We start from the raw sequence: 27,841 nt of genomic DNA, 5'->3' as shown, positions 1-27,841 counted from the left end.
ATAGTGCGATTGATTATTTTTCTCCATTACACACAGAAGAAAGATAAAATAAAAATGTAAGGGTGAGGCTTTGTTCACATGTAGTGTACATACAGTGGAACCTCGCTTAACGAGTAACGCAGTTATCGAGTATTTCGCTTAACGAGCAAAGCTTGCTGTAAATTTATAACTCAGTTTATGAGCAAGCTTTGCTGTACGAGCAAAAACACTCACCGCACACACTTCCGGTTCCGTACATGCACCGCGCTCTAACCCACTCTTGCAGTCCACACAAACACACACAAGCACGCCACGCACGCGCGCACACACATATTATGCTCACCTTAAGCGGGCTTTACACGCTACAATATATCTAATGATGTGTCGGCGGGGTCACGTCGTAAGTGACGCACATCCGGCATCGTTAGTGTTGTGGTAGCGTGTGAAACCTACGTGCGATTGTACGAAAAACCGTTGATCGCATACACGTCGTTCATTTACTAAAAATTGCACGTTCGGTTGTTCAATGTTCCCGTGGCAGCACACATCGCTGTGTGTGACACCCAGGGAATGATGAACACATCTTACCTGCGTCCCGCCGGCTATGCGGAAGGAAGGAGGTGGGCGGGATGTTTACGTCCCGCTCATCTCCGCCCCTCCGCTTCTATAGGGCGGCCACTGTGTGACGTCGCTGTGACGCCGAACGTCCCTCCCCCATCAGGAAGTGGATGTTCGCCACCCACATCAAGGTCGTATGGAAGGTAAGTACGTGACGGAATTTAATCATTTGTGCGACACGGGCAACAAATTGAATGTGCCGCACATGGGGGCGTGTCATATCGCATACGAGATCGCATGTGTAATTGTAACGTGTAAAGCAGGCTTTATCTTCCGTTCCATCACCGGCCTCCTGGAACTTGCAGTTCGCCGCTACAGGATGTGTATCGGGTAACCATGGCGACCTATGCCGGGACTTCCGCTGCCAGAGTGCTGACGTCAAAAGGCAGGAGCTGCTTGCCTCTGCTTGGCCAGCGCGCTGCCTTTGAGTAGCGGCTGACAGCCGAAGTTCCTCCCTCGTCGCGATAGTTACCCGATACACATCCTGTAGTTCGCCGGTACAAGAACCATGAGGCCGGCGATGGAACGGAAGGTAAGGTGAGCATAATATGTGTGTGTGCATGCGGGTTTGTGCGTGTTTGTGTGTGTGTTGAATGGCACAATAGGGGACCAGGATGGGACATTTAACAAGTTGTGGAACAAATTGTCTGCTTGCAATGATTTCCTATGGGAAATCTTGCTCTGCTGAACGAGTAAGTTGGTTAACAAGCACACTCCCAGATCGGATTGTTCTCGTTAACCAAGGTTCCACTCTGTATATTTTTTTTTCTGCAGGTGTCCACATAGCTAGAGATGAGCGGACCCATGGAAGTTTGGGTTCCATAGGTTCAGTCGGACTTTATATAATGTTCTGCTCTTGACCTGAACTTCATTGGAAGTCACCGATTGGTAGCTCAGCTCTTCGCCCACACACAGCCAGCCATAAACAGTCCACTTCCAGGGAGGGAGGGCTTTATTTCATCTATTTATTTTATTTTTCTTGTTTGTGCACTACATCTGGCAATTCTGATTTTACCCCCAGTTAGAGCCAAACACTGCAAGCGGCGTGCCCTGGGCATAGCACTAAGTGTACCTGAGCACAGCGATGCTCGATTGAGTGGTTTGCATACGTAAAGCATCCAAACTGCGAACACTGATATTTTTTTTGTAAAGTCTGATTCGTACGAACACTGAACTAAGGCTATGTGCACTCGTTGCGTTCTCTGCAGTGCGGAAAAGAACGCACCCTCTGGCAGACTGGAAAATAAAATGCATCCAGAACGCATGCATTTTGGATGCTTTTCCATGCGTTTTGGATGCATTTTTGACAGTGCGTTCCCCGGCAATTGAGCTCTGCTACATGCCGGCTGACAGCTGACACAGACAGAGTCGCGCGATGAGAATGAACTCAGGTGAACTGCACCCGACTTCATTGTCATACCGCTGCTCTGTCTGTGTGTGGCGTCCCGATCACCTTCACCGCACACAGCCCGACATTACCGCTTACATCACCGCACACATCCCGACATTCCCGCACACATCCCGACATTACCGCCGACATCCCCGCACACATCCCGACATTACCACCTACATCACCGCAGACATTCCGACATTCCCACACACATCCCTACATTACCGCCGACATCCCCGCACACATCCCGACATCCCCGCACACATTCCGACATTACCGCTTACATCACCGCACACATCCCGACATTCCCGCACACATCCCGACATTACCGCCGACATCCCGACATTACCGCCGACATCCCCGCACACATCCCGACATTACCGCGACATCCCCGCACACATCCCGACATTACCACCTACATCACCGCACACATCCCGACATTCCCACACACATCCCTACATTACCGCCGACATCCCCGCACACATCCCGACATCCCCGCACACATCCCGACATTCTCGCACACATCCCGACATCCCCGCACACATCCCGACATTCCCACACACATCCCGACATTCCCGCACACATCCCGACATTCCCGCACACATCCCGACATTACCGCCGACATCCCCGCACACATCCCGACATTACCGCGACATCCCCGCACACATCCCGACATTACCACCTACATCACCGCACACATCCCGACATTCCCACACACATCCCTACATTACCGCCGACATCCCCGCACACATCCCGACATCCCCGCACACATCCCGACATCCCCGCACACATCCCCGCAGACATCCCGACATTCCCACACATCCCGACATTCCCGCACACATCCCGACATTCCCGCACACATCCCGACATTCCCGCCGACATCCCCGCACACATCCCGACATTACGGTCGACATCCCCGCACACAACCCGACATTACCGCCGACATCCCCGCACACATCCCGACATCCCCGCACATATCCTGAAATTACCGCCGACATCCCCGCACACAACTCGACATTACTGCCGACATCCCCGCACACAACCCGACATTACCACCGACATTCCCGCACACATCCCGACATTACCGCAGACATCCCCGCACACAACCCGACATTCCCACACACATCCTGACATTACCGCCGACATCCCCGCACACGTCCCGACATTACCGTCGACACCAACGCACACATCCCGACATCCCCGCACATATCCTGAAATTACCGCCGACATCCCCGCACACAACTCGACATTACTGCCGACATCCCCGCACACATCCCGACATTACCACCGACATTCCCGCACACATCCCGACATTACCGCAGACATCCCCGCACACAACCCGACATTCCCACACACATCCTGACATTACCGCCGACATCCCCGCACACGTCCCGACATTACCGTCGACACCAACGCACACATCCCGACATTACCGCCAACATCCCTGCACACATGCCGACACTACAGCCCTCATCATCACCACACACACACCGGCATTACCTCAGTGACGTCCCCGCTGACAGCGCGATTCACTTCAGTTGCTGCGTGGAGCTCACAGTGGCGGCGGTGTTCTGCGGTGTTTGGGGATTTTAATAAAGTGGTGAAAGAGGGTGTGTTTTTGTCTTTTATTCCAAATAAATTATTTTTTCGGGTATATGTGTTTATTTACTTTCACTTACAGGTTAATTATGGAAGGTATCTCGGGGAGACGCCTGTTATGATTAACCTAGGACTTAATGGCAGCTATGGGCTGCTGCCATTAACCCCTTATTACCCCGATTGCCACAGCACCAGGGCAATTCGGGATGAGCCGGGTAAAGTCCCGGGACTGTCGCATGTAATGGACGCGGCAATTCCGGGCGGCTGCTGGCTGATATTGTTAGGCTGGGGGGCTCCCCATATTGTGGCGCTCCCCATCCTGAGAATACCAGCCTTCAGCCGTGTGGCTTTATCGTGGCTGGTATCAAAATTGGGGGGGGACCGCACGTCGTTTTTTTTTAATTATTTATTTTACTGCACAATATAGACACGCCCACCTGCGGCTGTGATTGGTTGCAGTGAGACAGCTGTCACTCAGCGTGGGGGCATGTCTGACTGCAACCAATCATAGGCGCCGGTGGGCGGGGAAAGCAGGGAATACGAGATTGAATAATGAGCAGCCGGCATTTTCAAAAGAGGAAAAGCCGCCGGAGCAGTGTGAACGCCGTGCAGTGCCGCGCCGGTGATCGGGGAACGGTGAGTATGAGAGAAGGGGGGAGGGGGGAACTGACCGACAGACAGAGAGAGACACAGACAGAGCGACCAACTGACAGAGAAAGAGACCGACCGACCGACGAACAGACAGAGGGAGATTCACCGACATCCACAGACAGAAATTGACCGACATCACAGACACTGAAAAGACCTGCGTTTTGCTTGTCAAAAAAACATATTATACATGCAAGAGAACCACGAGTTTTTTTGTGCAAAATTAGACAAATTTTATTACATACAAAGGGTGAACAGTCATAAAATCACATAAAATTCATAGTTCATGGGACCAGATGCTGGGATATACACCATATCAGGGCTCAATTACAGACAAGAGTAGTATGGTATTCCACTCATCAGATGGACTTAGGAATTTTCAAATTAAACAATACATCACGTGTGGCACTACTCACGTGGTGTATTATGCTACCTGCACGTGCCCCCTGACCTATGTGGGGCTCACGTCTCGTGAGCTCCGCATCAGGGTTAGGGAGCACGTTAGAGATATTGCTGCGGCAAAATCAGAGGTAGATCCAAGTGTCTTAAAAACATTACCGCGACACTTTAGATCGCACCACGCCTGTGATCCTTCTAAACTTAAAGTCAGAGGCATTGATGCCATAATGGGAGGAATCAGAGGTGGTGACATCAAGAAACGTCTCGCACAGTGCGAGACAAAGTGGATCGTGACCCTGGATACTCTGGTCCCTAAAGGCCTAAATGAGGCCGTTCGTTATTCCCCCTTCCTGTAATACAGTGGTCTAGACACGTGGGAAATATATACAGTCCTATAGATAACCTCCACAGGGACTGATAATTAGTGGAATTCTCCTTTGTCTCACTTGATTGTTGTGGTACCACCGCTTGTTCCCTACCACCCATGTTTGTATCACTTTTTTATTCTTTTAACCTTTTATTCATTCTGCCCATCCTTTCCGGTGTTCTTATCCCACATCTTTTGTGATTGCAGGACAATATCCAAAAATTACCATTGGTGGAAGTGTGACAGATTACCCATATGGACCACTAAAGATATGAAATGATCTTTCTTGTGAAAAATGATATGAATAATGCCATTATGTCTGTCATGTTATCACACCTGTGAGTTTAGTACGCCTGCATCATGATATCATGCATATTCCAGCACGCTTTTTGTGAGATCCGGGAGTTCCTGTGCGCGTGCGCTGGCTCACATGCTCGTCCTTGCTTGATCGCCGCCGTCTGGCCGTCTCGCGCCTGCGCGGGAGTCATGGAGACGCGTCCGTACTCCCGCGCATGCGCGACTGTGACGTGACGGCGGCGGTCTCGCGGGACTTGCCTGCGGGCCGGCGCATGCGCCGTATGCGAACTTCCGGCTGGCGCTTTAATGCGCACATTTAAAAACCGGAGCTCTGGGATGGACGGTCAGAATACCTCCACCCTGATGAAGATTTTAAAATATTGTCTCTTCGAAACGTACGTCGTTCTGTGAGGTTCCTATTGTGACCAGGCCTGGGCTTACCATCCCACCACTGACCGGTAGATATACTAATGTTAGCATGGCAGTTGCCTTTATGTGATGGGTTCCTGAGGGATTTTCGATTCTGACATGTAGACATTGGAGTAAAATGTATTTCATTCATGCACTGGAATGGGTGCATTAGTATATTGTACCATACTACTCTTGTCTGTAATTGAGCCCTGATATGGTGTATATCCCAGCATCTGGTCCCATGAACTATGGATTTTATGTGATTTTATGACTGTTCACCCTTTGTATGTAATAAAATTTGTCTAATTTTGCACAAAAAAACTCGTGGTTCTCTTGCATGTATAATATGTTATTGAGTTTGTGCCATTGGTGGGGGCTCTTACTATATTGTCCCCACACATTTATATGTTGTGCTCCTAGGAGTATTTGCTCAACTAACTTGTCAAAAAAACATGCGGAACGCAACAAAAATGCAGTCCAAGTGAATTTTGGTTGCGTTCTGACCCACATCATTGATTTCAATGGGTGGAGAACGCAGCTACAACGCATAAAAGAAGTGACATGCTGCTTTTTTTTCCGCAGCGATTTTGGGCATCCAAAATTCTGTGTTTACAAACGCAGCGTGTGCATTGATTTTTTGGCTCTCATACACTTTGCTGGGGAAGCTGAACGCATGCAGTTAGGCTGCAGTTCAAAACGCAGCGTTTCCGCGGGAAAAAACGCAACGTGCGCACATAGCCTTAAAGTGCGGGTTCACTCATCTCTACGCACCATACAAACCAATAACAATCTTCTTTGTTTATTGTGCATTTCCCGCCTCATTGATGCATTTTTGATGCAGATCTGAACCTCTGATTTTAATGTTTCTTTAATACTATATGAAATCTTTGATTTGGTGCTTACAAATTGCTTTTTTTTTGTTTTCTATTTATTTTTTTCAGGCCCCGAATAGAAACCTATAAAAGGAAAAAAAAAACAAAACACCAAAGCCGCAGGGTTCAGTGGCATCTTTAGATGCATAGAGGGCGCAGATTTCATGAAATTCCCTTTGCTTGGACATTTAGGCAGTGTTTGTGAAGACACGGGGCTCAGTGGGTGCTCTCGTCCACTAAAACCCGCCGCCTTTAGAAAGACAGCGTGGCTCAGGGCTCATCCCAACTGAACGCCGGCCTCCTTAACCGTGGGCGTAACACTACTCAGACAACACAGGGTGAGGGAACCACAATAATTAGACTTTATTGGATCCCCAAACAATTAACGGCACATAACACATAACCAGCAAAACACACAAATGTAACAGGCAACAGAGTCTCACCCTTCCGCTGGCTCACCAGGGATTTAGAATGTCCATGCCTCACAGGTTCCAGGGCTACTTACTTCAATTCAGCACCACCCCGCTTTCAGCGGGCACCCACCGTGACTGGAATAACGCCAGATTTAGGAAGCTGGCTGAGGTCTGCAAAGTCTGTAACAGGTGACTGAACTGTTCCAACCTGAGTGTCCTCCTTAGGTATTCCTGGTATGATCATACAATCCTGGCAGCCGGGGTCGAAATCCCTAGGCTGTGGATATGGTCTCCAACCGGAACTGGAGTCCCTAGATTGAAGCCATAAGATATCCTGATCCTCTAGTCAGCTCCGAAGAGCTTAGACTGGATCCATCAACAACCTGGTGGCTTAAAGAAGTCCCTTTTATAGCCACAGCCTTCCACTTAGATACACTGCGTCCTCATCGATTGGTTGGACAAGAGCGCCTCTCCCATTGGATGAATCTCAAGCTCATGGACAATGTTCATCCAAATGATGTCTACAGAAAGACTGAAGATATCTACATGGAGTCTGCAAGTCACAGACTCAACAATGGCTACTAAGGTAATCACATTAGCAATACACAACTACAATACAATGGTTACTGGAAAAGTCTGGAGAACAATACGTCTGGCTTTCAGTGGCCAACACAATTACATTGAGTCAACAAGAGTCTTGTAAAAACAATGAGGGACTTCTCCCCCGTCTATAGACAATCTATCATGCTGTCTGGCTGAATTTTAAGAAACTTTAACCCATGAGAGTCCATGTCGTCACATTCCTCCCCTTTATATTAGCCAGACATGATAGGCTTCCGATCGTCCTTCTCCTCTGAACGGCATTGTTCTTTTTAATGGTGAGGTCAGCAACAGAGGCTTGCATCTATACACCTCCCCCTGATTACCTCCCCCAAGTTGAGCAGCCATATTGTGGACAAGCACTAAGGTGGGGTCCATGAGTTGGGCCTACACAAATCTCCCACTATCAATCCTCTCCCAGTCAATAGCCACAGTGTGGTTAGGCTTACTCACGGTTCTTGGCTCAGAAGTGGATGATGGAGACCGGGAATGCAAACCATCCCTGGAAAAGATGTTAGAAAGATCCACATCAGGGTCCTGCTTGGCTTGGAGGTGGGTGATGGCTGCTTCAAACTGACTGGATAGTCCTTGTCCTAGGTCATTCTCCAAAATGACTGGTGTGAGCAGGTAATTCACAAGCCCCACTTTCACTTCCCTTTGAGTGGTATACGAAACAACAGGCTTGGTGGGGCCATCTATGAACCCCACTTCAACTTCCTCCTGGCTAGTCCCCGAAACAACAGGTGTGGGGAGGCGGTCCATAAACTCCATATGGACCTCTTCCTGGTCAGACCCCAAAGTAACTGGTGTGGGGACGGTGTCCATAAGCTCCACATCAGCCTTGCTCTGATTAGTCTCCACAATGACAGGTGTGAGGAGGCTGTTCACAAGTCTCACATCAACCTCTCCTTGGTCCTTTCCCGAAATAACTGGTGTGGGGACGGTGTCCATAAGCTCCACATCAGCCTTGCTCTGGTCAGTCTCCACAATGTCAGGTATGGGGAGGCTGTTCACAATCCCCACATCGATCACTTCCTGGTTGGTCCCCAAAATACCAGGTGTGGGGAGGCTGTCCACAAGCTCCACTTCGACCTCTCCCTGGTCGGTCCTTAGGTCCAACTGCACACATGCCAGAGGAATGTCTGAGCGCTGGCCCTCAGCCAGGGAGATGGATAATTGGGAATCTGGTACAGGGTCTTCTGGGGAAACAATAACTGGGCTTACCAGGGTAATGGAGGAACCAGTGTCTCGTAGTCCCTGGCTCTTGACCGGCTGAGCTGGTAGATGGGCTCCACGCAGAACCTGGCAATTATGGACAAGGCGAGGAGGAGCCCACCCAAGGGTCCTCAAAGAGCCAGATGCCAGTCCTCCGCTCTGCAGTGGACAGCGGATCACCAGGCTCTGCGGCGTGCCACAGATCACGACCTGCCAATCCCTCCAGCCTGAGAGGTTCGGAGGCCCTCCTTCAAGCTGCTGTGGACAGTCTTACAGCTGGAGATGAGAACACCTACCGGATGCTCATGGCAGAGCATGGGCGTCTGGCAGCGCGTGAGGCTACGTAGCGACAGGCAGAGTGTGACGACCAGCTGCAGCTAGCTCAGCTCCGGCCCTCATCATCCACCCGTGACCATCGAGACACCAAGCTGCCAAAGGTCCGTGTTGAGGACCTCCCAGTGCTGGAGAAGGATGGAGACTTGGACTCTTTTCTGCCTGCCTTTGAACGGACTTGCCGGCAGCACCATCTGGACAAGGACCAGTAGGCCAAATACCTAACCCCCCGTTTAAGGTGTAAGGCCCTGGAAATCCTTGAGGACTTGCCTGCTGAGGCAGATCAGGGCTATGACACCATCAAACGGGCCCTGATCCAACAGTACAACCTTACTCCGGAGTCCTACCGCAAGAAGTTCCGGAGCCTGCAGAAGGGACCAAAGGACTCCTGGGCTGACCACCGGCGGGCACTTGCCAGAGCTGCCGACCACTGGACCCAAGGCCTGCAGCTTACCACCGGACCGGAGATCCTGGATTTGTTCATCACAAAGCAACTCTTGTGGAACTGCCCTGAGGATCTCCGCCAGTTCATCAGAGACCAGAAGCCAAAAGGGGTCCACTGCTACAGCTGCCCTGGCGGACGACTACACCAAAAATCGGGCCCCTGAGGCCAAGAGAGCGGCCACGCAGCACCTGGAGAGGGGGTAAGATGAATTCTGCGACTGCCCCACCTGCCCCTAGACTGCAGGGGGTGTCCCCCCCGACTCCCCTCTCCAGGCCCGTGGCAGAACCAAGGCGGTGCCACCAGTGCAACCAACCTGGACACTTCAAGGCCATGTGCCCTCAGCGTCCCAAGGCCCCGGCCCCGTCCCAAAAACCGTCCACGGTGTGGTGTGTGGGTGGGGGTGGTGGTAGGTCCCGGGACAACTTACAGCCCGTCACAGTCGGCCTGTCCACGACCATGGGACTGCGAGACTGCGCCGCTGAGGTGACTCTGGTACGGCCTGAGATTGTGTCCCCCCAAAACTTGGTACCCGGAAAAACCCTCGCTGTCTCCGGGATTGGAGGCATTGACCTGGCGCTGCCCGTCGCCTAGATTTATTTGGATTGGGGCGCAGGACGAGGGGTGAGGGAGGTGGGGATAACTGATCGGATTCCCGCCAAAGTGTTACTTGGGACAGATTTGGGGCGGATAACCTCCCAGTTTTAGGCCCCCGAATCCCCAAGGGCTGATCTTTCACCCAGTAATGACATACCCCCTGACAATGTTGATGTGTTATCTGTGCATGATGTAAGGGAGGAGGGAGTGAACTCTGAGTTTTCTGCTTACACAGACACCATAGACACACACACAGCTGCAGCTGTGACAGCGGAGGGGGATGGAGAAGGGGGTGACAATGCCTCTACAAGTGATCAGCCAGTGAGCTGGGATCTGTTGCCCTCTGCAGGGAGAAGCAGAGAGCAGGGTACTGTATGGGGAAAACCAGTGTGTGGGGTGGGGGCTACAACAGCAAATGCGGGGTCCCCAGACAGAGATTTCACAGTGGGGTGATGTTGCTGCAGGGGGGGGGGGGGAACAGGCAGGTGAGATTGGGGCTGGCCCAGGAGCAGAAGTGCTCTAGGTAAGTTCTCGGTGCAGGGTTCCCCCACAACCAGGGTGTCAGGAAGCCAGGTAGGTCTGCCTGAAACGGCGACTTGGTCAGGAACGGAGGAGGAGCAGGCACGACCCACGGTAACCGCGGCTGTGGCCGCTGTCACCCGCAGTGGGAGTGCTGGAAGCCAAGGGGCCTCCCGGAGGTCCGATAGCTCTTCCCCTTCTGACCAAGTGGCAGCCGAGTCAGGCGGAGGCCAGGACACAGGTCCCGGGGTACTGACCGAAAATGTGACAGTCTCGTCGATTCTGGCCACATCTAGTCAGGAGTTTCAGGCAGCGTTAGAAGCGGACGACAGCCTGAAAGCTCTTAAGGAGCAGGCGGCATAGCCTCCCTCGGACTCTGACCCGGAGCGAGTGGTCTGGGACCAAGGACGGCTGTACCGGGTCACGGTCCAGCAGGGTTCACCAGAGGCATGGCCCAGGAACCGACAGTTGGTGGTACCCTATCCATTCCGGACGTAGTTGTTGCGGATTGCGCATGAGATTCTGATGGCCGGACATCTAGAGATCGCTAAAGACCAAGGCCGGGTTAACCCAGCATTTCTACTGGCCAAAAACGGGGGCCGATGTGGCTGCCTACTGCCATTCGTGTGACACCTGTCAGAGAGTGGAGAAGGCGGGGCCACTCCCCAAAGCCCCACTAGTGTCTTTGCCCATCATTGATGAGCCTTTCAGGAGGGTGGCTGTGGATCTGGTCGGCCCGCTGGCCATCCCCAGCAGCTCCGGGAAACGCTTCATACTGACGGTAGTAGATTATGCCACCCGGTACCCTGAAGCAGTGGCCTTGTCGTCCATCCGGGCTGACAAGGTGGCCACCGCATTGCTGGAGATCTTCTCCCGAGTGGATTTTCCCCAGGAAATGCTCACTGACCGAGGGACCCAATTCATCTCACAGCTGATGGAGGCCTTCTGTAAGCAAGTCCAGGTGCAACATCTGGTGGCCAGCCCATACCATCCACAGACTAAAGGCCTGTGCAAGCGGTTCAATGGCACCTTAAAGCAGATGCTTAAGATGTTGGTCGACTCCCATGGGCGTGACTGGGAGTGGTATCTCCCACACCTGTTATTTGCTTACCGGGAGGTTCCACAGGTCTCAACGGGGTTCTCACCTTTTGAGCTCCTGTACAGGCGACGTGTGCGGGGCTCCCTGGCTCTGGTGAAGAGGTTTGGGAAGGGGATTTGGCCACCCCTGGAGTGTCGGTCATCGAGTATGTCATGCACTTCCGGGACAAAATGCAGGCCTTGACGCAGCTGGTGCACGACAATATGGCTCAAGCCCAGACCGATCAGAAGCATTGGTATGACCAGAATGCTTGTGAGAGGACATACCACATGGGTCAAAAGGTGTGGGTACTGGTCCCCGTACCACAGGACAAGCTTCAGGCAGCCTGGGAAGGCCTATACCTCGTGTACCAGCAGCTCAACCCTGTAACGTACCTGGTCACCCTGGACCCTGCCCGTGGAAGGCGGAAGGCCTTCCATGTGAACATGATGAAGGCACATCATGAGCGGGAGGCATGTGCACTCCCCGTGAGAAACCTGCCCAAAAAGGGAGAGGCAGAAACCCTCTTGGATATGCTTGCCCAGATCAGGGCGGGCGGATCCATTGAAGATGTGGAGGTTGGCCACCAGCTTTTAGAGGACCAACGGTCTCAGCTGTGGGCCACCCTACACCCCTTCCGGGAGTTGTTTACTAACCGGCCCGGAAGGACTGAGTTGGCCGTCCATCACGTGGACACTGGGGATCATTCCCCCGATCCGGCGTTCAGCATATCGGGTCTCCCTGGAGGTGCAGCAGCACATGCGCCAGGAGATTGACGAGATGCTGAAGCTGGGGGTGATCCAGGCATCCAACAGCGCTTGGGCCTCGCCTGTAGTCCTCATCCCAAAGAAGGACCGAACCACTGGATTCTGCGTGGACTACAGGGGGCTCAATCTTATCTCGGTCGCCGATGCGTACCCAATGCCACGCATCGATGACCTGCTCGATCAGTTGGCCGGGGCTCAGTACCTGACCATCATGGATCTGAGCCGGGGATATTGGCAGATCCCCCTGACTCGCGAGGCCAGGGAGAGCTCTGCCTTTATTACCCCATTTGGATTGTACGAGTCCACGCTGATGCCCTTCGGAATGAAGAATGCCCCTGCCACTTTCCAGCGAATGGTCAACACCCTGCTCAAGGGACTTGAAGGGTACGCGGCCGCGTACCTGGATGATATTGCAGTCTTCAGTCCCACCTGGGAGGATCACCTAGAGCATCTAGCACAGGTGCTCAGGCGGATCCACCAGGCAGGTTTGACCAAGCCGGGAAAGTGTCAGCTGGCCATGAGTGAGGTCCACTACCTGGGTCACCAGGTAGGCGGGGGAGCTCTGAAGCCCAAGCCTGAGAAAGTGGAGGCCATGACATCCTGGCCCACCCCCAGGACCAAGAAGCAGGTGATGTCCTTCTTGGGGACCGCCGGGTACTATAGGAGGTTTGTTCCACACTATAGTAGCCTGGCAAAGCCCCTGACGGACCTCACCAAGAAGAATCTGCCCTCTGCAGTCGATTGGACAGTGGACTGCGAGACAGCCTTCCGGGCCTTAAAGGGTGCCCTGTCCAGCTCACCAGTACTATAGGCAGCCGACTTCACGCGGCCGTTTGTAGTACAAACCGACGCCAGTAACTTCGGCCTCGGTGCGGTGCTCAGCCAGGTGGACTGTGCGAGCCAAGAGCACCCAGTCTTGTACCTGAGCAGGAAGCTGTTGCCGAGGGAAGTGGCCTACTCCACGATGGAAAAGGAATGCCTGGCTATAGTGTGGGCTCCGCAGCATCTGCAACCCTATCTATACGGGCGCCGCTTCATCGTGGAGACGGACCACTATCCCCTCAGCTGGTTACACACCATCTCCGGGACGAATGGGAGGTTGTTGCGATGGAGCCTCGCGCTCCAGCAGTACAACTTCACCATTCGCCACAAGAAGGGCTATGACCATGGTAATGCAGATGGGCTGTCCCGACAAGGAGAGGTCGCGGATGGGCGCACGGGCGAACACCGGAGTGTGGTGCCCTCTAAAGGGGGGAGGTGTGAGGACATAAGAATATATTCTGAGCATGAAGCCATATTCCTATAGCCGCCATCTTGTCAAGCTTCAATCAGAATGCTAATGAATCTGAGGAACTTGTCTGTTTAGAAGTGGTGTGACAAAGGAAAAAGTCTACGATATAGAAATTAGGTGAGCCTTGGGAACACAAAGAGAGAGGAAGACCCCCCCTCCGTGACACTAGCAGAAGTTCCTATCTACTTAGCAAGCTTGGAAGTATCCAGACAGCCAGGCTCCAGTAGAATATGGTTAATATTTCGTGCGCCGTGCTTCCTAGAAATATGGCAAATATAAAAATGGTGTCTCAGCATGCGGACAATGTGAGCAAATATTTTATATGGAAGTGGGGCCTTGGGAAGTACCCCAAACGTGGTATAGGCCAGTGGGGAACCAGCCATGTGTCCTACCATTTTGAAGCTAAAATCATAAATGTCAAAATGAGAGCAATGACGTCCGCCTACGACGTTTCCAGGCAAAGTTATGGCCAATATTCCCTTTTGGGATATTATTTTGACTCCAGCCAGGGGTGGAGCAGTGCTCCCTCTGAGGTCACTAAGGTAGGAGGGGACAGGGATTGAGCCAAGTTGAGAACCTCAGTGCAGCCATTTTTTAGCTGTTGTTGCTCGGGGGTCTATGTCTGAGAACACATGTGAGGAAGTTCCTGGAAACCTGGTCGAACAGCGCCCCCTGTGACCAGACGCACAAGGTAACTGCTTGAACTGTATACCTGTTTGTAAACCATACTTTATTGTAAATGTACTCTGACCTATGTATATTCTGTAGATTCCATATTGTATATATTGTAGTTTCTAGTGTGCCTTAGGCTGATTAAAATATATAATTAATCTTGGGCTGTTCTGTTATCTCGATCTTGAATCCCACGTCTGTGTGCTAGGTTAATAGTTACCGTAAATCAGTTGGTGGCAGCGAGTTTGTGCCAAGGATTATTGTGGGGCGGCCAGTGAGATTTGGGGAGGTTTTTATATATTCTGTCCGCTGAGGTCGGGGGAATATATACCCTACTCTCACCGTGAGCTCTTCAATCATCGGCATAAGTAGAAGAGCGGCCTCCTTGCTTATTGTCGGGTAATTCCATAATTGGCCTGACTATAAGAGGGGCGCTAGAGAGCGCGTCACGTGCTCTGTCTGTCGGTGGGACGGGTGGTAGAAAGGAAGGACGTAATTCACGCTTCCTATACCCCCCTTTCATAACATATTCCTGACATATTGGTGGCAGCGGTGGGATTTCTGAGTGACTCCCCCAGCTGTTCATGACAAACAACATTGGATTTAGAGAAGTATTACTATGCTATTCCTCAGCATCATAACGAGGCTTGAATTATTACTGTGCAGGTAAAATTGGAGTGGAAAAACCATTTGTGCTATATGTTGCTGTTCCCCTGATTCTGGCATTGTTTTGCTTTTAGGGTTACTGTAACTCAGACTAGCACCTCAAAAAGAAAAAAAAAAAAAAAAAAAAAAAAAAAAAGGTGGGAGGTGCATGACTGATTAAAAGAGCACATCAGAAGTGGGCAGCATCTGACAGCAGGACATCATGTAGGTAGGTACTGATATTACAGAAGGGTACTTTTTGTTTATTTAATTAAATGCAAATTTAAAAAACAATTGCTGTAAAAAAAAAAACAAAAAAAAAAAAAAAAAAACAAAAAACAATCCAGATTAGAGATAACATTCTTAGTATCAGGCAATGAGAACTTTCCTATATGATTTAGGAGCTTCTCCTCCTGCCTGCTGAGCACCTGTACGCAGTAAGTCATTCCGTCTGGTATTTATGAGACACATCCTAGTATGTGTTTTGGCATGTGATTTTTTTTTTTTTTTATAGCACATTCTTTAGAAAGAAAGGAAAAAAAAAAAAAAAAGATTAAGAGAAAAATAAGCAAGGGTCTGTCACAATTGTATCTTTCTAAATATACTCTTGTCCATCACATAAAAACAAAATGACAATTTTAAAAAGGTAAAAAAGTGCACAACCTAATATATCAATTATATTCCAATATTAATTAGTACTTACCGAAATATAGGAGTGTGTCCAGACTTTGGTTTATTCCAAGTAAAATGTGATGGAACAGACAAAAAGTGATCATTGGAGTCCTTTTTGAGTGGATGGGGAGAACCTGCATTATCCTCTGTAGGTGTCTCACGAGTTGGAGATAAATTATCTTGATCCTCAGCACAAAGATCAACCTTTCCTAGCAACGTGGCACTTTGGTCTTCAGAGGTTTTTCTCGTTTTTAGAGGTACAGCAGTCTCCTGGGAGCACTGGGATGGAGAAGAACTTGGAACAGTAGCATATGACAAATTGATCCAGGTATCTTCTGTGATACTTCCCCTGGGTGAATGATTGGGAGATGGTGTAGGGGAGTGATGAGGGGAAGTAGGACTTTGGTAGCAGATATCTGCACTGGAGTGTCGTCTCTTGCCACAAGGAGAAGTAGGCCTGGATGAAGGCCTAGAAGTAGGTCGTGGGCTTAGCCAATTCTCATCAGTAATGCTAGTTCTGGGAGAATGGCACGGAGACTGTCTAGGTGATAAAGATGAACGGTAGCCTAACTGCTGCCATGTTTCATCCCCTGGAAATCCTCTAGGAGAACCGCTAGGTGAAGCCAACGGCGATCCCAAAGTGAATCGTGCAGCAGCCTCATTAAGCTCCGAATCTACGTCATCATAGATGTGAGAAATAGATTCACAAGAGGATGCATCTGAAAACCAGCTCCTAGAGGAAATGCTGCTTCCAGGACTTGGACTTAATGATGGCTCCCTATAAGATGGCTCAAGATGGAGGTAGAGGTGGTCATGGGACGGCCTTTCGTTGAAGTCATTTTCTGAGCAATTATTCTGAAGTTCCTCAGCGGTTTCAGGATCTTGTTGGCAGTTAGGAGATATAGATGTAATCTGAATGCTGGGACACTCAAATGGCTTTGGACCTCCAGTCTGACCATACTTCGAATCCTGCATTTCATTTGTACCATAAGTTTTATAACCTTGTAAGCGGGAAGATGGAGAGCGTGCGGAGCAGTGATGTTGAGGTCCATGATGAGAGAGGGAATTGGGCTGATTCACTGCTGATAAAGGCTGTGCTACATTGAAGATATAAAATAATGCACTGTCATCAGGCTGAAGATCTGAAAATAGGAAAAAGAAAAATTATTACTGTGATAATCACTAAACGAGAAAACTATCTGTATTTATAATATCCATCTACATTGAGGTCATCGGACACAAGGTTTAATACTAAAGGATAGGATCTCCTGATTGGGGTACACCTTGTCCCGATGGGATGGATTTCACACTTTTTTTTTTAAATCAAAAACAGTATTACTAAGTGCCCTGTTATTTATATGTACTATAACTATTTACCGTATTTTTCGGACCATAAGATGCACTTTTTCCCCCCATATGTTGGGGGAAAGTGGGGGGGTGCGTCTTATGGTCTGACTACAGGGTTGCGGCCGGGAAGGAGGGTGCTGCGGTGAAGCGGGTCATCGACGGCACGAGCAGGCTGTAGCAGCCTGCCGTGACCACGTGGGCCCGCTCATTACATATGCACGCCCATCATCCCGCCCATCTCTCAGTGCTGATAGGTGGGCGGGGTGATGGGCGGGGGGTGCACGCATAGTAAACAGCTGGCCGTGATCACCCTGGCAACTACAGCCTGGAGTGATCATGTGTGGCTGTATTCACTACTCCCCGCGCATCATCATCAGTGCAGGGGGCAGTGAATAGGTATACTCACCGTTCCCCTGCAGCTTCGAAGAGGTCCTCCAGTCTGCCGGTCAGCTGAACTGTGTAGAGAGCGGTGAGCACAGCGATGACGTCATTGCTGTGCACGCCGCTAGTCACGCAGGTCAGCTGACCGGCAGACAGGAGGACGAGCGGTGCTGCAGGGAAGTGGCCGGTGACGGCTCCACACAGATCAGCGGCGCTGCTACCGCCACAGACAAGGAGAGGCACAATGCTGCATGGAGCGAGGAAATGTGAGTATAAACGTTTAGGGGTTTTTTGTGTGATACAGGCCATATAGCAGGATGGTATATAGCAGGATGGGGCCATATAGCAAGATGGATGGGGGGTATATAGCAGGATGGGTGGGGATATAGAGCAGGATGGATGGGGGTATATAGCAGGAAGGGGCCATATAGCAGGATGGGGGTATACAGCAGGAAGGGGCTATATAGCAGGATGGATTGGAGTATATAGCAGGATAAGGGCATATACCAGGATGGCAGTATATATCAGGATGGGGGCATATAGCAGGATGCCAATATATAGCAGGATAAGGGCATATACCAGGATGGGGTACATATACAAGGCAGGAGGATCATTACCAGGATGGGGTACCTTAGCAGAGAATTTAGGGACGTTACCCCCATAACAGTGTCAGCAGCAGATCCTCACCCAATAACAGTGTGTCATTACCACATTTTTTGCTTAAAATTTTATTTTCCCATTTTCCTCCTCTAAAACCAAGCTGCGTCTTATGGTCCGATGCGTCTTATAGTCCGAAAAATACTGTACTTAAAGCAGGGTATATGCTAATTTTGCTTCTATCTTAGGTTTTGTCTGTATTTAGAATACCACGTTAGAGTAAGTTTTATTATCATAGAGCACAATAAGTAACCACAAAACATAAGTCAAATAAGAAAATAAATAGGATATACTGAAGAAATCTAAAATCACTGAATAAGTAGAAGCCATGCTGAATGTTATAGGTCCAGACCACAAATTAAATAGTTGTTTCCATCTTGTACATTTATGAACTATCCATAGGATCAGCTCCATATGAATGATAGATACTGTAACCTGAGATGGGACATGCATCGATTTTCACAAGGATCAGTTGTACACAATTGACAGATCAGAGGTAGCAGCACATTTTACGGCTTTCTGTTCATTTTCAAACGATTCCAAAAGTTGCTAAGCAGAAGACCCCATGGATAGGATCAGTATATGTAGAATCTTGATGGCATTTCCTCTGGATGTGCTATATATGCACAAATTGGAATAACTTCTTTAACCCCTTCACGACCTTGGACGGATCTATCCGTCAAGGAGCGTGTGAGGTTAAGCCCCGCCCCCTTCCGCCGGCAGGTTGCGGCTATCGGCGCACATATAAGCTGTTTTTAACAGCTGACGTGTGCCTGCATGTTCCGAGTGGAATCGCATTCCACCCGGAACATTTAACCCCTTACATCTCACTGCCAAAGTCTGGCAGTGAGATGTATATGCGCGCGGCCATGATTTTTACTTACCGCCCCCCCCCACCGGAAGCCACTTTCGGTGGTTGACATGGTAGCACAGGGTTATGTGATGACGCCTGTAGCTATCATGACTCACTTCCTCTCAATGCCGGAATACAGCCGGCATTGAAAGTAAAGCACCGAATCTGCAGTTCTCAGCTGTGTAGCTGAGATCTGCAGATAGATACGAGCGATCGGATTGCTGATCGCTATAGCCCCCTAGGGGTACTAGTAACATAAAAAAAAAAAAAAAGGTAAAAAGAAAAAAAAAAGTTTAAAAAAATAAAAAAAAAACAAAAAAAACCTAAAAGTTCAAATCACCCCTCTTTCGCCCCATTGAAAATTAAAGGGTTAAAAAAATAAAAAATATACACATATTTGGTATCGCCACGTTCAGAAATGCCCGATCAAAATATAAAATCAATTAATCTGATCAGTAAACGGTGTAGTGGCAAAAAAATTCCAAACGCCAAAATTACGGTTTTTGGTCGACACAAGTTTTGCACAAAATTCAATAACAAGCGATCAAAACGTAGCATCTGCGCAAAAATGGTACCATTAGAAACATCAGCTCAAGACGCAAAAAATAAGCAATATATAAGAATAAGGCTGCACATCAAACTTAGATAATGGTATAATGCCTCAAGCATATGGAAAAATATTGGAATATACAATGAAAAATGCTACTTGCTAATTTGAACATGTGAATAATGAATTGCATACCTGCCATGAATATTAGGAAAAAGGAGATATTTAGCAATCGCATTGATCAATGTAACTGAGCCCCTTTCGGCCATGTTTTTTCCATCTCCTATATAAGAAAGTCCTTAGTTACCCCTCTCCACCCATAGCAGTTTTTAATTGCAATGAGATGACACACAGTTAGGGTCACAGAGCTAGGGACCCCAATATAGAGATATGCCTTGACGAGGCCTTGGGGCTCAGTTACATTGATCAATGTGATTGCTAAATATCTCCTTTTTCCTAATATTCATGGCAGGTATGCAATTCATTATTCACATGTTCAAATTAGCAAGTAGCATTTTTCATTGTATATTCCAAAATTTTTCCATATGCTTGAGGCATTATACCATTATCTAAGTTTGATGTGCAGCCTTATTCTTATATATAGTATGTATTTTTGGCTTGCACTCATATATATATATATTAGTGCTCACTTCAGTTATCCTATTCAGCAAAAAATAAGCAGTCACTGAGCCATAGATCCCAAAAAATGAAAACGTTACGGGTTTTGGAAAATGGCGCAAAACGAGCGCCACTTTTTTTGGACAAGCTTGTGAATTTTTTTAACCCCTTAAATACAAGTAAACCTATACATGTTTGGTGTCTACAAACTCGCACTGACCTGAGGCATCACATAGATACATCAGTTTTACCATATAGTGAACACCGTGAATAAAATATTCCAAAAACTATTGTACGATCACACTTTTTTTTGCAATTTTTCCGCACTTGGAATTTTTTTGCCGTTTTCCAGTACACCATATGGTAAAACGTATGGTTTCATTTAAAAGTACAACTCGTCCCGCAAAAAACAAGCCCTCATATGGCACGATTGACAGAAAAATAACAAAATTACGGCTCTCGGAAGAAGGGGAGCAAAAAACAAAAAAGCGCAAAAACTGAAAGTGCCCGGGGGCTGAAGGGGTTACCCGTCACAAGATCAAAAGTAGTATTTTTTTTTTTCTTATCTGAATAATTGGTAGCAGCGGGTTGACCTTTTCTTTTTTATTTCATTTATATTTATATCATATGAACGATGACATTGTTCTGCCTTCCTTTTCTCCACACCCAGTCCATAGGGTGGAAGGGTTTCTATAGTCGCTAGACCTTGTGAGGGCTCTTAGATATTACGTACCCAGGACAGCCCCTTTAGGAACATAGACTCCTTGTTCGTCATTCCTGAAAGGCTTAAGAAAAGAGAGGCAGCTTCATAGGCAACGCTGGCTCGCTGGATTTGCTCTGCGATCCAGGATATACAAAAAAGTTACTGACTATAGACATCTTCGAATGCAAGATTCTTTTTTGAAATTTTGTTTTTTTTGCTATATTTATAAAAGAAAAAATAAAGAATAAAATGAAAGTAAATCAATAAATAAAACATTCAATTCTCTTAAATACATCACATGTACTGAAAATGGTTAGACAAGTGGAGGACATGCATATATGTACAGAGCTTAAATGAGTACATGCCAACAGATTTGTCAGAAAACCTTTAGTTTCCTTTCAGAATCAATATTTTCTATGGAATGACTTTCTACAAAATATTCTAGCGAATCTGAGCCACTGATGGCAAAAAAAAAAAAAAAAAAAAACACATGGTTTTGCATACCCCAAAAAAGTACATTTTCCTAATAAATTAATTTAAGACCTTGCTGCAAAGGAAGATAATTTACTTTCTCCCAGCGGCCTCAGGCTTTCAGTCATAGGGGTGCAGCTTGAGTCTCCACTCCTAGTGAGCAGCGGCTGTAACCACCACGGGCATTGACTGCGAGCTGCCTCAGCAATGCACCAGTGCAGAGCCAACAGACAGTGTTGGGACGTGGTTACCGCCTCCACTCACTATGTACGGAGTGGAGACTAAAGACTATAGGGGAGACTAAAGCCGCACCCCTATAACTGAAAGTCTGAGGCTGCCTGAAGAATAAAATTAATTTTACAGCCGACAGCAGGGCTGTCAGAGTGCTCTCCAGAATGTTATTAATCTGCAGATTACTCCCATAACTGCAGCTTAACACCGTGTTTTTCCAAAAATAAGCCCTCCCTGAAATATAAGCCCTAGCAGGGATTTTCAGCATTTTCAGAGCAAGGCTTAAATATCAGCCCTCCCCCGAAAATAAGCCCTAGTCACGGATCAATAATGAAGTGTGTGTGCAGCTAAAAAAATTACAGATACTGCAAGACACTTCATTATAGACAGCAGGACACTCCGTAATCTAGCAGAGGACCTGCAGTGATTGCACACATCAGCTAACACACACACGCACACAATCCAATCTCACACACGCACACAATCGGATTTCACACACACTCACCACATCCAGTGACACCGATTTCTTCTCGTCGGCAGAATCCTGAGAGGCAGGGCGGTGGAGCACAAGGACCTGCCGCAACAGGACCTTCGGACACATGCGATTTCCTCCCATCATTCCCTGCGGCCAGAATCGCTGTATGTGAGGTGTGTGTGCGCGATCTGCTGTGTGTGTGTGTGTGTGTGTGTGTGTGTGTGTGTGTGTGTGTGTGTGTGTGTGTGTGTGCGCGCGCGAGCCAGAAGCAGGGGAGGACGGCGTGCAGCACCCACCAGAGATCACAGGAGGACCTGGGAGCCATGCAGACGTCAGGGGTCTGTTAAGTATGAGTCTCCTGGGAAGTGGGGGGGTTGCTTTTTTGGGGGGGTTGATTTTTTGGGGGGGTAAACTTGCCCCCAACTGTGTTTCTCCAAGAATAAGACCTCCTCCGAAATAAGCCCTAGTGCTTTTCTGGGGGGCAAAAAAAAAGAAAATATAAGAGAGTGTCTTATTTTTGGAAACGTGTTTTATTTTTGTTTTGTTTTTTTACATGACAGGCTCCTTTTAAACCTTAACCATAAAACAGATTTCAGTCAGAGGATACATTTTTTGTCGAAATGTGATGGCATATTCTTCTCTTGCAATTATTGTTATAGATGTAGTATGTACTTCTATTGGAGCAGCACAAGGATATCTTCTTATTATCACTCACTACATAAAAGAAGGAAACAAATACCGACTTATGTAGAGAAGTTCAAAGTGTGGACGTTCACACATACCATACATGTCTATAACATGCAAAGTTGTAAAAAGGGAGGGGGAAACCATAGCTGGAAAGCAAAGTACAAAAATGTGAGAGATATTCAATGTCAATATGGAAAGGATTAATCCCTCATTGGCAGTCGATATACCTTATTAGAATTGTTATATTATATAATATAATTATATTATCGATATAACCATTTATCTTCATAACAATGCGCACACACACACACACACACACACACACACACACACACACACACAAAGCGTTACGCGGTGGATCCTCTAAGCCAGTGTCCCCCAACTCCAGTCTTCAAGGTCCACTAACGGTGCATGTTTTCAGGATTTTCTTAGCATTGCACAGGTGTGGAATCATCCCCTCTGCAGGTCTGTACAATACTAAGGAGATCCTGAAAACATACTCCGTTGACTAGTATTGAGGACTGGAGCTGGGGAACCTTGTTCTAAGTCCCCTGGCCCAGGTGCAGCAGTCAGATGAAGACTAAGGAACAAGACAAGAAAAATGCAAAAATAATGGACATGTGCAGAGTTACAGAATATAAACAAACTAACATAACCTGAACAGTGAAGACCACAGAAGCATAGCATGAATACAGATTACTGTAAACAGGTAACAGGTTTGCTGGAGGCCACTGGGACACAGGTAGTAGAGACATGCAGGCAGAGAGTAATAAAAGAAGTCTGGCAACCTCGGAAGCCGCACCAAACCGAAGGCAGAAACAAGACGGAAAGTTCAAAAACCCAAGGCAGGTTGTAGGCAGGACTGGAGTTTAACAGAAGCCAAGATACAGCAACAAAAGAACTCCAGCTCAGCCCCTCAGATCTCACTCAAACCTGGTTAGTCTCCCTCAAAACCAGGGTACAGGTGTGATTGATACTGAGAAGCCCTTAAAAGGGCTGTCCACAACATCGAAGTAAAGCTCATAAGGAAGACTTGTCTCAAACACATCATGTAACCCCCAGGCTCCGTGACCTCTGAGATCCAGTGAGGTCACGTCAACTTCCAGTTGACCGGACATCACCAAGGCCAGCCTCAGTCTGCCTGAGTTACTGGGCTGGAGGTGAAGGTTCACTGCTCGACACAGCCCAGCATCCCACGTGCACTCTCCTTCGCTGCAGAGCGCTGCAATCAGGAGCGAAGCTGGGCTGTGACGAGCGGCGAAACTCATCCCACAGCCCAGTCACTCATTGAGACTGGGGTCCGCCTCGGTGATGTCAGGTCAACTGGAGAGTACCTTTTAAAATAGGCCAAGGCAGTTCATCAAATTGAAGCACACGAGGCTGCTTATAAATCCGGATGTGGAGCGGAGCCCAAAGCAGGGTCACATACATACAGTATGCCCACACAAACCGATCAGAAGGAAAAAAAAACAAAAAAAAACGATAAATAATGTCAAACAACACTTAATAAAACAGTATATACTTTACTAATGAAAAAGACTTGGTGTCTAGTAGACATGCAATGGGAAAAAAAGGGTTATATAAATTGTAAAAAAAAATTGCCAATAATTAACAGTATAAAGCTGAAAACTGTAAAACAAAATATAATGTGATATGTCCAAATCATATACACATAAATATAATCAACCAAATAGGTCAGATTACACACACACACACACACACACACACACACACACACACACACACACACACACACACTAGGTAAGAAAAAAAAGTAAATATAAATTGCCGTAAGTTATGTGTAATAATGAAAGATGACACTGGTAAAAAGTATTGAATGTGTTTAACAAAATTTATTTCAAGGGAATCTGTCAGCAGATTTGTGCTATTTAAGTTGAGGACAGCATGTTGTAAGTGTTAAAAAACAAACTACAAAGCAACTATGCCTCTCATATCAGTGTGTGAGCTATTTTTTAAGTAAACTAAAGGGTTAATTACCCTGGGAAGCTGTGGGGAATGGAGGACATGTGGGAAGAGACCCAAGATCTGGGGACTGAAGCACACACAGTGGAATGCAAAAATTTGGGCACCCCTGGTCAAAATTTCTGTTATTGTGAGTGAAGGGATGGTTAGGAGAATCTTTTATTTTTTTGTGTGTGTTAGGCCGGCGTCACACTTGCGATTGACTCACACGAGTGCAATGCGAGAAAATCTCACATTGCACTCGGACCAATGTTAATCAATGAGGCAGCTCCGATCTGCTTGTTTTCGCAGTCCAAATCGGACTGAGAAAAAAACGCAACATGGTGCGCTTTCTAGAGTTTCTAGTGCGAGACTCTCCAATGCAAGTCTATGGGTGCGAGAGAAAAACGGATGTCACACGGACGGCACATGGACCATCCTAGTAACATCCGTTTTTCTCAATACAATTCTATCATGTAGCAGAGAACACTGTAAATATACAGTGGCATTCAAAAGTTTGGACGCCACTGGTCAAAATTATTGTTATTGTGAACAATTAAGCAAGTTGAAGATAAAGTTAAAGCCGACACGTCTTTGTATTTTAGGCAAAAAAATATATCCATTTTCATCTCTTACATTTTAAATGACTAAAAAAGGAAAAATGGGCAGATGCAAAAGTTTGGGGAACCCTGAATGGTTAAGTACCCCCTTTGGCAAGTATCACAGCTTTTAAACACTTTTTGTAGCTAGCCAATAGTCTTTCAATTCTTGTTTGAGGGATTTTCTTCCATTCTTCCTTGGAAAAGTGTTCCAGTTCTGTGGGATTTATTGGTCGTTTTGCATGCACTGCTCTTTTGAGGTCTAGCCACAGATTTTCAATGTTGTTCAGATCAGGGGACTCTGATGGCCATTGTAAAACCTTCAGCTTATAGAGTATAGCGTTCCAGCAGTTTTCATATTTTTCAGCATGGTCCCTACAAATTGTAGGGAGGGGTGGGGGGGTTGTGCATGGGCTTTAGGAGAGTTTAGCTTCATGGCAGACACCCATGCATGCCATTCCACTGGAGTGTACTCCTTTAGGTCGCTTTTATTCAACTATTTCCATCAGAAGACGCTCCTGTCTAGTGTTGACCTCCATGGTCTACCTGGACGTCTCCATGAGATGGTTGCAGTTGCATCTTTGTTAAATTTTTGTAAAACTTTTTCAACAGTATTCTGACTGACAAGTAGAGTTTTGCTGATCTTCTTGTTGCCTTCACTATTGTATAAAAAAAAATATATAATTTTCTTTTTTCAGGTCTTGTGACATTTCTCTTCCATGTGGTGACATTGCTGACAGCTAGAGGTTAGTGGACCTGTTAAAGTCCGGGTTCTGCGCGTTCAGCTGGACTTCAGATAAAATTCTGTTCTGGACCCAAACTTGACCTGAATCCCATTGGAAGACAATGGGCAATTTGACTCTCCTCCAACATGCAGCCAGCCATAAACAGAACATTTCCAGGGGAGGAATTTTTTTTGCGCACACTACATCTAAGGCTGGGGCCACACATTACTGCGATCCCCTCGCATGACACTCGGCTCACACTGGCAGTACAGTAGAGCCGAGTGTCATGCAAGTGTCTCTGCGACTGAGGTCCGATCGTGGGAGCGGACCTCAGCTGCGGGGGGCGGGCTGGCACTGAGGATGGGTGGGAGGGATTTATCTCCCTCTCTCCTCAGTAGCTGGCTATTGCCATTCTTGCACTGCACTCGCAGTACATCAGTGTACCGCGAGTGCAGTGCGTTTTCTCTCGCACCATAGACTTGAATGGGTGCGAGAGAAACCATGATCGCATTATAGTCGCAGCATGCTGCAATTGTTTTCTCGGTCCGATTAGGGCTGAGAAAATAATCAGGCTAATATTGGTCCGAGTGGAATGCGATGTTTTATCGCACTCCACTCGCACAGATTTTTTGCCGTGTGGCTTAGGCCTAATAATGCTGATTTAACCCCAAAAAAAGAGCAAAAGTTATAATTGGCTGCTGCGACACACGATTAATCAAGGAGTTCTGTTTTTTATAGGTTTATAAGGTCAGACCCTAATCAAGCAATTTGCTTTTACAAAGATTTGTAAAAGAATGTGACCTTCTTTCGAGCGCATTGAATTAAGAGTGTGGTTTTGTATGGGGATGCCACCATCGTAATAAAGTCAGTTTTGGAAAATTTCTTACCTTCTTATTCCGCTATCACCTGAGTGATATTACTGAAAAGTAGAAGTGTTTAGGAAGCCAAAAAGTAGCAGAGCAGAATCTCCGAGGGTGGAGATACAGAGCACATAAGTCACTGATGCACTGGGAAGACTCCTGTATTCAGCATGTTAGTGCACACAGCAGGCCCACAACCTCATGGTGAGCGAGTGTCAGAGTTCCGGGATTTCCAGTTTTCCTCTGAAGGATCTTGCCCTTTGTTAACATGGAGTTTTCTGTTCTGTTGCCCTACTTCCTGTTCATCTGTTTAAAAGCCCGCCCCTAAGCTTTGTCTAGTTGCCTGAGTATACTGCTTCCTGTGTACTCCTGCCCTGCTGCTCTTATCTCCTGATTGCTGTTTGGATCCTGTTGAAACACCCAACACCGGCTCTGGACTTCACCTGTCTCATCAAGCTGTGCTCGGACTCTGTCTGCCGTCTCTGGTCGGCACTTCTGCCCGGTCCCTTCCGTTTCATATCCACCCTAGGACTCACATTACGTACGGACATTTTTTGGACTATACCTGGTGCCCTTTCGTGTCCCGGCTGCTGCGCATTTAGGCCTTCTGGGGTGATTGCCAGACAGCCCCTGTATAGGGGTTCGCTCCTGGTGGTCTCCCTTGGGGAGTCCGGTGCGCGGTCCCGGGAATTCCCCTTTGCTCTGAACCCAGCAGGTATTTACTGTGTTTATGTTCTACAGTGTATATTCTGTCCTGTGTACATATTGTGGTTACATATTATAAAACATCTTTGCACCGAGAACCCGTCTCTGGTTGTCATTGCCCTAACGCAATCGAAATCCTCAGTACATACAATAGTATTACAGCGAGTTTGGTTTGGATAAACAACTGATAACCCCA

General features: G+C 47.8%; 1 protein-coding gene across 1 annotated transcript in view; it reads right to left on the bottom strand.

Moving 5' to 3' along the window:
• NFATC3 (nuclear factor of activated T cells 3) overlaps positions 1–27,841 on the bottom strand; it is a 369,779-nt gene that overhangs the window by 188,576 nt on the left and 153,362 nt on the right. The window contains exon 2 of the mRNA XM_075325661.1: positions 15,856–16,966. Within this exon, the coding sequence (XP_075181776.1) occupies positions 15,856–16,966 (1,111 nt within the window). The remainder of the gene's footprint in view (positions 1–15,855; positions 16,967–27,841) is intronic.

Source organism: Anomaloglossus baeobatrachus, chromosome 10 (assembly GCF_048569485.1).
Source record: "Anomaloglossus baeobatrachus isolate aAnoBae1 chromosome 10, aAnoBae1.hap1, whole genome shotgun sequence".
Classification (NCBI taxonomy): domain Eukaryota; kingdom Metazoa; phylum Chordata; class Amphibia; order Anura; family Aromobatidae; genus Anomaloglossus; species Anomaloglossus baeobatrachus.
Note: the sequence above shows the minus strand (reverse complement) of the source record. Positions and strands in the feature narration are given on the sequence as shown.